The 16,502-nt window shown below is 39.6% G+C and overlaps 1 protein-coding gene across 1 annotated transcript; it reads right to left on the bottom strand.

Moving 5' to 3' along the window:
* Positions 1-1,736: 1,736 nt before the first annotated feature.
* Positions 1,737-6,247, bottom strand: avpr1aa (arginine vasopressin receptor 1Aa). Its single transcript, XM_024282801.2, has 2 exons — positions 4,465-6,247; positions 1,737-3,954 (listed from the first exon to the last, which is right to left on the bottom strand). Exons 1-2 carry the CDS (start codon positions 5,405-5,407, stop codon positions 3,674-3,676), a joined length of 1,224 nt encoding a protein of 407 aa, XP_024138569.1. The 5' UTR covers positions 5,408-6,247; the 3' UTR covers positions 1,737-3,673.
* Positions 6,248-16,502: the final 10,255 nt, after the last annotated feature.

Here is a 16,502-nt window from a genome sequence, read left to right as displayed (position 1 = left end):
AAAGAGCTTTTAGTCTAGTTTTGTCTTTTGCTGTGTTTCGCTTTGTTTTTGCTGGCTTTTACTTTGCTTAGACTGTATGATAACTGGTGAGTTTGTGATGTGTTTTTATTATAGTGAGGCACTTTGGGATTTTTATCTGAGAAAGGTGCTAGAGAAACAAACATTTACTTCCTTACTTACGTTATTACAGTTCAGGAAATAAAACCCATTACAGACCCTCTGTTACTTTTAAGGCACTTTGATAGTAACCTGAAGTGAAAAAAGCCTCACAAAGCATTTCAATGAGTGGGAATGTGGCATAAAAATGACGATTAGTCATACATTTCTTTTTGGTAATGTCAAGGGAAGAAGAAAGTCTGACAGCCAGAACAAATAATCCAGCAGAACTAAAAATTTGATTATAAAGAGGTAAGGATTCTTCGGGAATCGGTAAAAAACTGATTCAAACTCGTCAATATATGTATTTGTGTTGAATCCATTCTGTTAGTAGGAAAACAGTAAGGAGCAAAAAGAAAAAATACTTGACTTTTCACACCGCACCCAGAAGTCAAACAGAGGCGGCTTACATTCGGCGCCCCTGTTAACCTATGGTAGTTCACACCAGATGCAAAGCGCTACGGTCCTCTGCGGCCGGCTCACGCTGTGCAGCGATCGTTTCGGTGTCTGGTCTATTTTTAACGCGAGCCGCGAGTGATCCGCGTCAATCCAGGCAGGAAATTATTCCAAGACACACGAGAAAATCCAGTCAATTTTCAAAAGATAACCAGTTTTTTACATTAAGATACTGTTATTGACAAATGTGATTATATTTTTGTTTCTAAACAGATTGTAGAGATGAAAATAAACTCTCAAATAATGTACAACAAACATAAAAGAGACACACACACAGATCAGTGTAGTGGGCAGACTACGGAGTGGGGGGTGTGATTTTGGATGTCTAAAAACACAATCAATGAGAGAAAGGCGGAGAGCAGTTGGCGACAAGTCAATGGGCGATGTTAAATTAATTGTAGAATCTCTAAATAACCACAGAAGAACAGAAGCGCCTGTCAAACATCACAAAAAAATACGTGTCTGGTGTGAACTGGAGGTCAAGCGGATTCCGCGCGCACTCCGCTTCGCTGTGCTTCCGCGTATATGGTGTGAACCCAGCATAAGACAGATCGATCTGGTTAGATCGTAGCAAAATAAATCAATTGATTGTTATACCCCTGAGGTTCATGCATGAAAGAGTTTTAGGGTTTAAAGTATTTGGAGGGAATCATTCAAAACAGAAATAAAAATTTTTACTTTATGACTTGTTGGACAAACCTTGGTAATGGTTGCTCAATTTCCACAGATTTATTCCAAGATGGATTTTTTTTTCTTCCGTAAACCTAAAAGTATTATAAAAGAATAAAAATAATATATATCTATATCTATATCTATATATATCTATCTATCTATATATATATATATATATATATATATATATATATATATATATATATATATATATATATATATATATGTATATATATATATATATAAATAGATAGATATGTTATATATACATATATATATATGTGTGTGTGTGTGTGTGTGTATATAATGTATATATAATATATATATGTTTATAAATATATATATGTATATAATGTGTACATATAAATATATATGTATGTGTGTGTTGGATAACATTTTTTTAGCTCATATAAAAATGGATTGAGTCGTTTTGAAAAATAAATATCGCTGACAGAAATAAAATGTATCTTATTTATTGTGCAGGATTCAAATCAAATAGACTTCATTCAGCAAAACTCAGTAGCAAAAAGAGTGTATGCAAAATTCAGCACAAAACACCTGTGAAATCCCAATTTAAGCTTTTTCACAAACAGAACAGCAGGATTGAACCCTTTAACACCTAAGGACCGGTGATGTTTACACACAAAATCTTTAACATACTGTAACTTTTCAACCGTTAACATGATCAACGTGATTCCAGCAGACTCTAAAAGGAGCTGCTTTTCTCCTTTAGAATCTACTGGAATTACATTTATCGTGTTAACAATTAAAAAACTAACAGTAATTAAAGGAATATAAACCCTGGAGCTCCAGTCTTAAAGGGTTAACTGAGGAATAAAGGGTGATCGATAAAACTTTGTTGCCACAATAGCAGGACTGCTTATTACAATAATGCTGCTAGAGAAGAGACTCGCTTCTAATGTAAAATGTGTGTGAAAAGAATCTGAATTTGTTGAATAGTTTTGGTCATAAAATTGGCCAGACGTTTGCAGCAAAAAAAAAAAAGTGTCTCTTTGGCGATGTGAAGAACTTTGGCCAACTAATCAGGATTCCCAATTAAATCTCGATGGGGAGTCAGGATGGTTTGATCCAATACTTGTATTGATCAATATATCTTGTTGATAAAGGGGAAAGAAGTCGGAAGCTTCTATTATGAGATAAATTAAAAAAAAAAAGAATTTTGGCAAATGTTAGTTGCTCAGCTTGGCTTAGGTGTAGTGTAACAATTGCTCAATTTCCAGTAAAAATATGCATTAGTTTTCCCTGTCATAATGGTATTCCGAGTGTAAACATCAACATATACTGTTGGAATATGAAGATTTTGTTCATTAGAAACAGATCAACTAAAAGCAGGATTTGGTGTTGAACAGATTTACATATATTATTTCTATGTACAGATACTTCCATGTCTTATATACAAACGTACCACATAGACAGGTTCACAGAACACATCAAAAACACTTTATATATACACTTTTGACACAATGTACATGTTATTTTTGGGGCCTCTTATTGTGATCGTACTCCCATTATGGGGCTGTAAATCACATTAATGTGCAGGAAATTGTTTTTGTCTTGAGTGCAAATGAAGCCAAAACACAGAGCCCCCAACGGTGCAGGATGTCTGAAAAAAAAAAAAAAAAAAGGCGGGAAGTGCCCTGACGTATTTTGTAAGGAATGTGTGAGCTTCTGCCCAGCTTTCTCTGAAAGCCCTGGGAACGGTTCTGCAGGAAGGTGCTGAGAATCCTCCAAGAGCAGCCGCTCTCACCTCCTCATTCTTCCCGCGACTACATACCTTTACCTTTGTTTGGCAGTGAAATCCAACATTTAAAGTGGCTTCCTGCCGCTGCAACATGAAAGACAAATGAAAAAGAAAAAAAAGAAACAACTTAAAAGCCCCCCAAGTCCCTTTCTTTTTCCTTCTGTTAAGTATTTCTTTATCTTAGTTCAAAAGCGCTGCTTTAAATTTCATTTTCATATAAAATGGTTTTCTAAAAAAAAAAAAAAAAAGAAAAAAAAAGCTCAAATGGAAATCCAAACACAAAGGATGAGGTGGCTGCCTCTGTTACTTGGAAACAAGTGTCCTGGAAGAGGCATTTTTACCACATCCAGGCTGCTGGAAGTTTTGTAAACTCTTAACAGGAAACTGTTTATGGCGCAACATAAAAAAATGTAATTCGTGATGCTTAATTATGCTCCCTGCTGAAAAATGTGCATGTTTATATGTGTATATATATATATCTAAAAGTGATACTGTAAAATCAGGGAAAAGTTGTTTTGGAACTATTTTACCCCGACGTACACACAAACACAAATATTAGCCAAAAGAGTCCATGTTTTCTTTCCACTCTACCAAGAGTTCTTTGAATTTTCATCCTCTTCAAAGTGTTTATTCTGCCTGAGCTGAGTTTTTGGGAGAATTTTCCAGCTCTCTCCAGTTGCCAGTGCTGCCTGTGGGGCTTCGGTTGGTCATCTTTGTCAGCAGCGTGGTCCTCCGGATGCTGCTGTCCGAGTCCTCTTTCTTATCAGCGCTCACCCTGCGGCAGCAGGAGAAGCAGTGCACAAAATCTTGCAGGAGGTGGCCACTGAAGATCATGTAAATCCACGGGTTGCAGCAGCTGTTGAGGCTGGCGAGGAGCGCCGAGAGAGTCACTGCTGTGTTCTCAGAATCTGGGAAGAGAGGAAAAAAGAGATGATCGTCTGCTGGAGAGGTTCTCCAATTGCCTGAGTGGCACAGTTCATGAAGTCTGGCTGTGGAGCCTAATATGTCTGAGAAGCAGAGAAAATTCCATAGGAAATTTAACTTAAGTGCTTAAGTTTAGGATTTAGTTTCTTAAATAATGTTCTTTCAAAAAAAGCATGCATAGTTAATACTTCATGTTAAAGTTTCTGACAGATTTTGACATTTTTAACTGGACCAAATGCGTATTTACATCAATTTTGAGAGAATTTGGGGAGAAAAAGTCTTTAAAGTTAAATTTATAAGTGTGCATTTGCTTAGGAAGTCATATTAATTCAGGAGAATTCTAAAAATAGCACACTGAAAGCTTTGACGTGGATATTTTCTCTGTTTTGTACGCAGCAAGTCCATGCGTAAAAGCTTTGCGCACGGATATATGGCTTTGCGCACAACTTTTCCCCTAAACTCGATGAATAATTTTTTATTTTCTCATTACTCACCGTCCCACAGGAAGTTCTCATCCCACACAGACCACATCTGTACTATGAAAAACGGCGACCAGCAAACGATGTAAGCCAAAACGATCACAAAAGTCATTTTAACCGTACGGAGTTTGGCTCTGGAGATGGTGGTGACGCTGCTGACGGAGTTCTTCCCGATGAGCCCATTCTTGTTCGCGGCTCCGGCCGTTGTTTTTCTTTTCTTGTACTTGATATTTTTCCAAATGCTGTGGCAGATGAAGCCGTAGCACAGCATGAGGATGACGACGGGGATGAGGAAGATGCCCACGGTTATCCAGGTGATGTACGCCTTTGAGCCCCAGGGCTGGATGAAGTGCGCCCAGCAGTCGTACACGTCCGAGCCGTTTTTGATCTCACTCAGGGAGAAGATGAAGTACTGCGGGGTGCTGAGCACCAAGCTGCACATCCACGTGGAGGTGATCATAATGTAGGAGCGCTTGGTGGGCTGCTGGAGGGTTTTCAGGGGATGGCAGATGGCGATGTAGCGGTCCAGAGTCATCATCACCATCATGTAGGTGGATGCGAACATTCCCATCACCTGGAGGTGCTTTACAATCCTGCAGAGAAAGTCTGGGCCGTAGAAGCGGAAGGTGATCTCCCAGCAGAGCTGCGGCAGCACCTGGAAGAAGGCGACCACCAGATCCGCCAGGCTGAGGTGCCTGATGAAGAGGTGCATCCGCGACATCTTCTTCTTGGTGTTGTACATCGCCAAAAGGACGCTGACGTTCCCAATCACCGCCACCACAAAGGTGATGCTCAGAACCATGATCTCGATTTGGGCCACCTCCTCGTTCCTGGCGAACGGGTCGGATCCGTTCGAGCTGGCGGTGCCGTTTCCAGCCATCACTGGGTCACTGGGGGAGCCGGAATCCAGAGAATGGTTGTCTCCGCTCAGGAGCAGCACGTTGGCGAGAGTGTACATGGCACTGCCCCCCGTGCGCCCCAGCGCTCGCAGTGCCAGAGTTGCTTTGAAGTGCCTCTTCTGTCCCTATATGGAGCTACCTGACGCGCGCGCAGAGGAACACACCGCCGCGCTCTGACTTGCGGCTGCTGTGGTGGCTTCAAAAACTCGAGTCAAATTTCACAGCGCCTGTGCGTAAAGTAGGAGCGCTCCGGGATACGTCACTCTCTCTATTTGTAATGAAAAAAAAAAGTTATTTCCTTTTCACATTATTGCATTTTTTTTTTTTTTTACTATTTCAAGGGTTATTAACATGCAATAATGCCCGTTGTCACGCTAAAAAGCACTTTTACGCACCATTCAGATCTTACTTGAACATTTAACTAAACACAATTAAACCTACCCGTACACTGGAAAAACATCATCTTTAAAACAAGTCAAAATGATTCAATATAAGATGTTTTTCCATTATTTTAAGTGAAAAAAATGTCAAAAGAAGCATAGACTGAAAAAGTGAAACTTCGGATCAATTAACAAAAGTTCTGTAATTTCTTAAATTTAATTATTAGTTTGTATCAAGTTCAAATTTTGACCTCGTGGTTCACTCAACTCAAATTTTAATTTGATACAAGCTAACAATTTAAAATGTAACAAATTACAGTACCGTTGTTTATTGATTTAATGTTTCACTTTTTTCAGCGTTGTAAAATAGGTCTTGGTAAGATTATTTAACTCTACAACACTTTTGCTTTAAAAAGTTACATCACTAATTTTTACCTGATATAATATACTGAATAAAAAGGTGTTTTTCATCAAAATAGATCAAAATATGACAACACATGATAAATTAGAGTAGTTTTATTTTATTTTCAGCTGTGATTTATTTAACAAAATGGAAAATAAAAACATAGGAAGATCCTAAAAACATGCTTGAAAATCACCAAAAATATATGAGAACAAAACATTACTGTATATATATATGGTCCACCCATTCCTGGGACACGTGAGACTTATGACACTCAGAAAAATGCAGTATATTGAAAATTATGTAAATACTTTTGCTCAGGTGAAAAAACCCCCCAGCGATAGTGCTCTAGGGATAAAATAAGTTGGGATGTTCTGCCCTTTAAAGACGAAATAAAATCTAGAAATCAGGTTTAAACACTTTTATGTCCTAAAATAAGCACACATTGCTCCAAAAATAGTTTTATATTTTCAAATAGGCATATTTTCCCCAAAATATATCCTATTTTTAGCTGTAAAACAGTCCAACTTTCCTTATTCTCAATTTCATGATCATCTTAAATCAGGGGTCCCCAAACTTTTTGTTGGCCACATCCCTGCTTTCTTCTCTGATATGGGGCCCGGGTCGGTTTTCAGGCTAACAGAAAAAGCAGGACTGGCCCTGTGCTCAGGCGAACTAGGCGGTCGCCTGAGCACCATCTGCTGGAAAAGGCACCAAATTGTAATAATTTATTTATTTATTTACAGTTTGACACACCACGCATGTTAAATGTTAAAAAAACAATCACATTTCACATAGGACGCCATGCAGCCCAGGGCCGGGCCTGAGAAAAAGTCTAACAATCACTCCCTAAAGATAAACGTTTATGGTTTTATAAATAATTAAAATCATCTTCACGGAAAAAAAAAAAACATCTAAAAAATGAAACCATTTTCTTTGTGGGTTTTGATCGGCCAAATTGAGGGAAAAAAAAGATGCATCTCTGGTAGTGTTTGGGGGGCAGGGCCAAACGTGGAGGCTGGGCGGATCCGGCCCGCGGGCCGTAGTTTGGGGACCACTGTTTTAAGAGATAGAATTGCACAATTTAAGATAAAATCGTCTGAAAAATGAAACACAATTGTTAACTTAGGTACAAACTTCTGTCATTAAATGCATTTGTTTGCTGTTATGGTTCAAATTAACTTTCTGGTTTCTAAATGGAAATGGAAATTTTTTTAAACTTTTTCCTCAAAAAATATGCTTTTAAGGTCAAATATTAGATTTATTTAAGATTTTTGTCTTAAAAGAGGTCGTTACATCTTAATAAAAAATTACTAGAAAGTTAGTTTCAACTTTAATCAGGTGTTTTAAGAGCTGAATAACATGTAAGGCGTCCCTAGTGATGCTTAAACCCAAAACATTAGCATACTGTAACTTTTTAATCATTAGCACGATCAATTCTAGCAGATTCTGAAGGAGCGAGCCGCTTTTCTCCGTCAGAATCTGCTAGAATTACATTGATCGTGTTAACAATTAAAAGAATTACAGTAAATCAAAGAATATAAACACTAAAGCTCCGGTGTTAAAGGGTTAAACCAGAAACTAGACAAAAAATACTTTAATTTTTTGCAGTGTAGAAACTTGAAAATTGTTTCAAAAATGCCAAAAATTTACCTATGAAAATGTGTTGCAGCTTCATATTCTGGTGTGTAACAGAACCTGTCTGATGACATGAACAGTTGGGCATAAGGATTTAGTGCCGTTTCTGACAGAAGCGATGCCGCATCCATTCCGTGAATGCAGAGATCAGCTGGAAGGAATGTTGTTTGTGTTCACCTCTGCGGAGCAAAGAGCTGAACTGCTAAAGCTGTTTATCTCACACGGGGCTCTGCGGGAAGCATGCGGCTTCCTTGTATATTTTCAAATGTCGAGCTGCTTAACGGACCACTCAGGACGCAAGTAAATACTTTAAATGCTGTTCAAATAGGGTGATGGCTGTAGTTACCCAGCAAATAATTGTAAGTATTTATGTGCAAATGCAGGAGAGTTTGGATTATTTAATCCTTTAATCGCGTCTTTGTCTGGAGAAGATTTAATTAATCTGTATTTCTCTTTTACTTTGTTTTAAAAATGACTGAATTTGTCTTTGAGGGTTTTAACCAGCTCACTTGGTTAATATAAACTGTCTTTAGGACTGAGTGTTGGTGAGTATGTCTCATTCATCTCTGTGCTGCCTGACAGATGACCTCTACAAGGTCCAATAAAAGCTGCAGCCTGAACCAGGTACAAAAAAAGAGAATATGAAAGAAAATTGTATTACTTTTTCCCCCTTTTTTCATTTTTCTGCCCTTAAACCAGATGTTTCAGTAGGAATGTGTTTACACACATGTACCAACCTGGTTTTAGCTTTCCCTTCAGCCACATGTTAAACCCCTTCACAACAATTCACATCTAAGTAACAGTGACGGAATCAGAGCTAAACAACAACGCCACTGAGCTTTCTGAAGTTCTGTAGACATATTTCAATGAGTAATAAAGAGAGAAAAAAGTCACAAGTGAATAAAAGAACCACGAGACTGACAAAGTGAACTTTATTGGTATTGGATTTTGGATCATTAGTCTTTAGGAAGGAGTTGAACTGATGTTTAGAAGAAGACGGTTAAACTGACCCTTTTCCCTAAAGGGTAACCAAACCCTGAATCAACTTTTATTTGCTCTTGACCTCTGTAAATGAGACTTTAATGGTGCTGTCTGTTGGTCCTTGCCACATTTTGACAAATTAAAATTAAGGTACTTAATTCCTGAATAGCCAAAAACCGCGTGTGTGCTGCCCCCTATACGTTGAAACCAGGTATTACAGTTGAATTTTGTGATTGGTCAATTCAAGTCCCAGAGGTTTCACGTCGTCATGCTCTGCAGCTCCATTGTAGAAGAATCTTTGATTCTGTAATGGCCGGTTGTTGTTGGTGTAAAAAATCTACTAAGTTAAACAACTTTCCAATTAACTTGAAAAGTTAGGCTACAGTGGTTGAGTGCTATTGGCGTTGAATCCAGTGAGCTTCATCCTGGTGATGGATTTGAAATGAACATTTCAATCAAGATCTTTTGCTTAAAACGTTAGCCTTAATTAGCTTACTGTGCTAGTGGCATTTTACTACTCTCATACACCTGTCCCCTTCGGACCTGCAAACCCTCCGCTGCGCCGGCAGCCCCGCTGTTGAGCATTGTAAAACCAGCGTATTGAGCCAGTGACTCGAAACAATAAGGTTCTGGACCACGAGCGCCGGCCTCGGGGGGAGGGAAAGGCAAAAAAATCCTCAACCTCCTCAGAAAGGTCTGTGGAGAAACTTTCACCCCTTTGCCCGATACCACCGTCTATACTGAAGACTCAGCGTACGTTACATAAAGCTAACCTGTCAATCTTAGATCCAAGCCACGCCTCTGCCGCTCAGTCTGCCTCCACTAGCCCCGCCTCCTTTTTGGCATTTTTCAAATCTGGGCTGAGAGTGGAGTCAGCCTCCAACTGCCCTGTTTGGTTACCCTTTACAGACCCACTCTGATGGAAATTGTGTTTTTCACATGTTCTTGTGGGATTTTTCCTGATGATGGAGGACACGTTTGAATAAAGTTAACCTTAAAATTGCATTTTTCAGTATTTTTTTAATTCAAATTGTTGTGAAACAGGAGCAGACAAAAAAATGCTGTTGGAAAAAGATGCAGAAAATATGTCCTAGAAAATTACACAACTTCTTTTATTTTGGCTAGAAACATTATACTATAATCATAACTAAAAGACCACTGCTTTAAAATAGATCAAAAGATGATCAAAGTGGGAATTTTAGCACCATCTAAACTGCCAGATTATCCAGAGAACCCACAAATACAACTTTCTTCCTTAAGTTGCACTGTAATCCAAAATCTGTAGAAATGTACAAACAAACTTCATTAAAATATCCATTCATACCGTTTTATCCCTATGGGGGTCACGGGGCTGCCGGAGCTGCTGTTGGGCGGGGGACACCCTGGACAAGTCGCCAGTGTGTTGCAGGGCACATTAAAATATGTAGAGAAAAAGTAAATAAATAAAACCCATCTTTTTATATGTGAGCAAACACAAAGTGTCATTTGTTCACATCTCATTAAGCTGCCTCTAAAAATGTGGCGTATTTAGTTTATTTTCAAGGTAAACTCTCACCTCAATGCTGCAGCAAAACTATTCCCGTGGGTGTCGTTTTGGCTTGGTTCTGCCTTTTGGATTCCTTTTGGAACCAAAAACCACTGTTCTGGTCAGAGTTCAAAGTGAACAGAATTTATGGTATTCACAACTGATGTCTTGTGCGTGAGCCTCAGACGTTGTGGAAAAAGAAATTTCCTTGAGAGTAGAGTGTTCTCAGGAGTGATTTGAATCATCTTTTCGTCTCCTTTCTTTATAAACATGAGGAAAATAATCTAAAAATGTAAAATATATTTATTTTCTTCTAAAGTCATTAAGTTGAAGCCTAAAGGAAATATTTTAAAGAAGTAATATAATCATAAGGAAATTACTATTTCCTGTATATCTTCAAATGCAAACAACTTAATATTATTTCAAATTGCATATTTTCCTTTCAGTTCATTACAAGAATTTTTATCCAATTGCCGACTTTTAACCCTTTAACTCCGGAAATGTTGCAGGCCAAACTTCAATAGCACACACTCTTTGACGTATCGTAAATCTTTGACCATTTAGGAGATTAACACGAATCAACTCGTGATGGGGAGAATTGCAGCTTTTCATATATGCAGCATTTTACATACCAGCCGCTTTTCTCTGCAACAGAATTATTAGATTTATGTTGATCAGGTATACACTTCACTACTATAAAGTAGTGACGGGTATCGTTAAGATTTTATGGATTCTACTCCTCTTATGGATTCTGCTTATCAATACTGTATTCTTATCGATACTTTTCTGTGTGAAAATAAATAAATAATGTACATAACCTTTTAGTTTTGAAAAAAATGAAAACAAAATAAGCTCATTTAACAGTCTTTGCAACATTAAAATAAAATTATCAATAAACACTAATGTGTCTTTGTAATAATAACACACGTTTTAAGGTAATAACGTGCTGCTGTCTAAGCTGGGGTGTGCAGTGTTAGCCCTTCTTTAAAACTTTAAGGATGAAAAAGCAGCAAAACAAGTCCTTAAGGACACCTTTAAGGTCAAAAAGGAAGGAAGAGGGGAAAAAACTGGCTCAAAGCAGAGGCTTGTCTATTTGATTTTCATTCAATTGTATGGAAATCCAACTTCCCCAAACACCCCCCAGGGATCTAGGTCGATAAATACTCTTGTTTCTGATCGAAAAAGACAAATTTACCTGGTTATTTTTTTTTTACCCCTATCTTTAAACCTTTAACAAGTCTTTGACACTGGAGATGCCTCTGTCAATACCTACCATGCTAATGAGCATAGGCCACACCATGGTGCAGTGGTTAGCGATCCTGCCTAGAAGGTCCTCGGCTCGAGTCCTGCCCAGGGCAGACATTGTTTTAAACAATCGTCATAAGTGGTTACAATTTAAGTTTTGAGAAACAAAACAAATACTTAGTGCCACATATGCCAGGCAGCTTGTGTTGTGGACGGTGTTGTTGTATAGGGGGTGGGGGGTTGCTGCCCACGGCTGGTCATGGGTGCTACCACCCTTACAACCACATTTTTGTTACACCTGAGACAGCACACGCTGCCTGCATCTACTTTAGAAAAACACAGACATACTTTGGACCTTCTTGCAAGCAGCCGCTCTGGTATCCTAATACATTTGTGGTTACTTCTCAGCATAATGAGGGTGCGTGCCGCATGAGTAGTGGAAAGAGACGGTCCATCATGGTAAAACAAATGGAAACAAAAGCCTCGTTTCTAATGAGCAGTCCAATCCAGTATGAGAGGAGTAGTATGGGATGGTCCAGTCAATTCTGGGGAGCATTTCCACTCAGTTAAGCGGTTTGTTTTCAAGGCGCATGTGTGGTGTAAACGGCTCGCATGTCATTGCGTCATTGCAGATACTAGAAAAGCAACAGCAGTGGATGTCTTCCACCAGCTCGTCTTTTTCTTGTTTTACTTCTGGTACATCGTGTCTAACAGGAATTTAATGTTGTTTAAAAGAAATTGGCGGCTAAGATGAAACCGCAATAAAGCAGAAAACTGAAACGCTTAGCGCTGTATTGGCACTTTTTTTTGTCATCACTTTCTGCCAATCAATGGGTGGCAACAGCAGCTCCGCCCCAACTGTCCTGTTCTATTTTTTCTATGGACCTACCATGGACGTGGGCCCTCAAGAGGTACGGGTCGGTACTGTTTAATTGGTCCATTTTACAATGGAAACGCTCAAAATACCAGATTGAACCGGACCATACCGTACCGGACTGCTTGGTGGAAATGAAGCTAAAGTTGGCTAAAACTTATCTGTTCAGTAAAAAATGATGACACGGCACCGGTACCAAATGGTACCAGTTTCAATACTGCATCTCTACCATAATATGTTGTAAATCAGCTCAAGGCTGCTTTTCTCCACTTTAGAATCTACTGGAATTACATAAATTGCATAAACGGTTGAACAGTTATGCTTTTACACACCAAGTATGTAATGCACATCCAAGAACAAACCACTTACAATTGGAAGAGACTTCTTGGTGCAAAAATCTGGTAAATCTCGCTCCAGGCTTTTTGTCTTTCACAGCTCTATCCGATATATGAAAGACTAATTACACCCGGGCACAAACTACAAGTATTAATGTCTTCTTCTTGGTTAATTTTAAAAATATTTGCACTTCCGTAAATTAAAAGAGACGTCATCCATGTGTCACTACCAAAGCTGAATTAGCGATTGGCCAAAGTTCAATGTGTGTTGAATGGTCGCGCGTTTTCTGCACAGTTTCTAACGTTTCTTACCAATCAGGTTTTAGTCCTCGCTTGTTGCTTGGTAAACGCATTGACGCTGATTCAGCCAATTAGAATCTGAGTTAGAGTTTCTGTAGCTTCAGGAGGACGGAAGATGACATGATCGCCTCTGATTGGATGGTCAAAGCTCATGTTACCAAATCTAACTTCATCTGTACTTCAGGCCGTAGGCAGCAGCTGCACTTGATTTTTGCTTGAATTATTCGCTGTTTTGAAATTAACGATTCAGTGTGAGTGTAGCATCAGCGTTAAATTTGTCATTTTCTGCCCAAACGTCATCAACATTGTTTGTTCCTGTTTGTTTCTTGAAGTCATGGATCTTCAGCCGGAGCATCCCTACAGCGTCACCAACCTTCTCCTGCTCTTTGCTTCTGCGTGTTTACCGACGCTGCCTCTGTCTCTAAGTGACCCATAAATTGCTTATTGCAGTTTCCATTCCTAAATCACATGATTGCCAACTGGCTGTGGGTGTCTGGAAGCAATTCAGTTTATCTGATCTATGTGCTGATAGGGAGGATACCATCTTTATTGTTGCTTGCATTGCATGCTCCTTCCAGATCTACTTTTCTTTCATTTCCGATGGGCCCCACAGTGAGTGATTCAAACTGAAGGCCCCTTCCTGAAATTTTCTGCAGGCAGGTCGAAGTGGTTTGTCTGTAAAATAATGAGGTTTTCTGGGTTCTAATCGCTGTTCCCATCAGAATGAGAGCAAAGGGACATTGCTGGAGCGGGATTGGGTCAACCAGCTAACCAACAAGTTCCCGTGGGGATCCCAGTTGTGGGATTTTGTTTCATTCCGGCACAGTCGTGTCTTATCCTGGGGGTTCAAGGACAGCACAGATGTCTTCCGTCACGCTGGACTCGGCCATGTTTAACCTCATCTCCTGTTTTTGAATGAGTTTGCCAGAGATGTCCTGTGCTGTTATTGCAGCTTCAGGCTCGATTTGTCTCAGCGGCTGAAAAACACGGGGACTTGTTTGCCCACATTTCCAGATCGACAGTCTGGACTTGGGAATCACTGGAATGCATGGTAAGTCTCCCAGTCATCAGAGCCGTCAGTCTGAAGCATTTCCATGAGTTCTAACTTTCACTTGGGCTCAGAATTATGTGGGACTCAATGCGACTCCTTTGGAGTGTTTGTTGTTTGAGGTTCAAGAAGGATGAATGTTTCAAATAGAGAGTGTGTGACTCCAGGGCCAGCCTCAAATTCACTCTGTAAGTTTGTCCTTTTGACAAACGGGAAGGATGTCCCAATTTTCAACTGACAAAGTATTTTGGCAAAGATACACCACCCTTCAAATAAGCATTTAAACAGAAAACAGAAAAACTGCCAAAGTATATTTTTGTTATTTTCCAGCAAAACTGTGGGCTTAACAGAAAAGTAAACAGGCGGTGGAGCGGTAGGGCAGTCGACTCCTGACTGGAAGATGGAGGGTTGGACCCTCGCCTTGCCAGCCCGGCCATGTGTCGAAGTGTCTTTGGGAAAGATACTGAACCCCTGGTGGAAGGTTGGCGCCAGAGTTGGACAGCGGACCATCAATGTGTGAATGGGTGAATGGATCTGTGATTGTAAAGCGCTTTGGGCCTTCAAGGAAGGTAGAAAAGCACTAAGTATATGTCATTTTACCATAGATCAAAATTATTGTTTTGTTTTTGGTATATTAATTTTTTTAACAACTTTTAATAACAAAAATGAACAAATTAATGAGTTTTCAAGGCAGCGGTGTACAAACTATGGCCCTGGGGCCATATGCGGCCCGTTAAACCATTTAATCGGGCCTATCACACTGGAATAAATTATATTGATAATCCATATCAATGTTTTATATGGTGGTGGATGGTGCACCACAGATAAATTGACTTGTGTTTAAGTTATTTTGCATTCATATTGTGTTGGAAGGTTTGTCGTTTTTCTCACATTCATGTGTGTTTCTCGAGTCCTTTTCTGATCATTTCAACACAACAAACACAGCGTCTTTCTAAGTTTGTGTTTTTCCTTGAAAGATATCAAACAGTTGGTGCAATTAGAACTAAAATAGGAACAAAAACCAAGTTTTTTAAAGAAAAAAAAAGAGAGAGAAAAAAAAGCGCATGTTTTTATCCAGATTCCATGTTGCTTCTTGAGGTCACTTACCAAAACACTTCAAGCATCTGATCCGGCCCATCTGTCAAGTTTTAGAACCTCTTGTGGCCTGTGAGTCAAAAGGTTTGTCCACCCCTGACCTAAGGTTTGGATAAAGAAATCCCCCCTTGTCATTTTACTGAAAAAGACCCCCTCCCTGCTCATATAAAGTCCCACTGGCTGTCACACATCCAGGTGCGGGAAATTTGTTTGACGTACCCCCTGGGAGGAGGGGCGAGCTGCAGACACAGCTGCACTCACTTGGGAACCATTAAATGGTTTAACCTCCCCCATCTAACCTCCCCCCCCCCTTAAAGCTGTGTGTCAAGCAGGGAGTCTTTGAGATTTGAACTAATAACCTTCCAGTCTCAGGGCGCACACTCTACCACAAGGCCACTAAGCTTGCCTGTAGCAAAAAACAATAACCCCACTCCTCCTGAGTATACATAAATAAATGCATTTGGATAAAATAATGCCCCCCCCAGAAACACTTTGCTTATCATTCAACAGAAAAAGACCCCCCGCCTGCTCAGGAGGCTTATCCAGGAGGCTTCTGTGTGAAGAGCATCAGCTACAGTTTGTTTCTGTATAAGCAGAACCAGCACCAGAACTCTAAGTGACTGACCGTGACTCCTGCTGTATGGAAGCAGGATCTGCCCCCCCAGACACATTATTCTGGGCAGCCCATAGAGCCTGGCAACATGCAGCTAAAGGATCTTTGCTGTTTCTGTCAGGATAAGAGATCTTAGAAAACAGATCTACAATGGTGTGGAAAGTTGGTGTTTCTGTGTAGCGATACCTTCACCCCAAACGCAATTGATGTGTTGGGGGTGTCCAGTTTTAAAGTTAAGTCGATGTACAGATGTGATCAGAGGTTCTGTGGAGTGACTTAAGCGTCTGGCTCAGTGTGTCAGTTTGGTAGCAGCGTATTTTGAGCGTCATGGTGTGTCAAGAGTTCAAAAATCTAAACTTTTGCACATAAGACATTACGCATCAACCAAACAGATACTCAGCTGTGGCACGTGTTGATGACATAATCAGGAAGGGGAGTCCAAAACCAACATGGAGGAGAATTTGATCGTTCTGCTCCAGAACTCTGTAGTATTTTTCCTTTTGCTATCAAGACAGTAAAATGAAAGGTGCCCAAATATTATTCTTTTTTTTTCTTTCTCAGACCACTTCAGCAAGTCATCAAACTGGGTCACAGAAACTGTGTCTCCATTACACAAAAGCGAACAATTTTACCCCAATTCTAGAAATTTTGAAAAAACACAATTTTGCTATTATATTAAATCCTAATAACCTAGAATGATCCTGGACACATGTGAGA

This window comes from Oryzias melastigma, linkage group LG6, assembly GCF_002922805.2.
Source record: "Oryzias melastigma strain HK-1 linkage group LG6, ASM292280v2, whole genome shotgun sequence".
Lineage (NCBI taxonomy): Eukaryota > Metazoa > Chordata > Actinopteri > Beloniformes > Adrianichthyidae > Oryzias > Oryzias melastigma.
The sequence above is the reverse complement of the archived record's forward strand: the minus strand, read 5'-3'. Positions and strand labels throughout refer to the sequence as shown.

What these genes read in the sequence shown, in the direction of transcription:
- avpr1aa (XM_024282801.2), bottom strand. Translation starts at nt 5,407, where the DNA reads ATGTACACTCTCGCCAACGTGCTGCTCCTGAGCGGAGACAACCATTCT. An exon ending in TGAGAACTTCCTGTGGGACG is followed by an intron (nt 3,955 to 4,464) that starts GTGAGTAATGAG and finishes CTCTCTTCCCAG; the next exon opens with ATTCTGAGAACACAGCAGTG.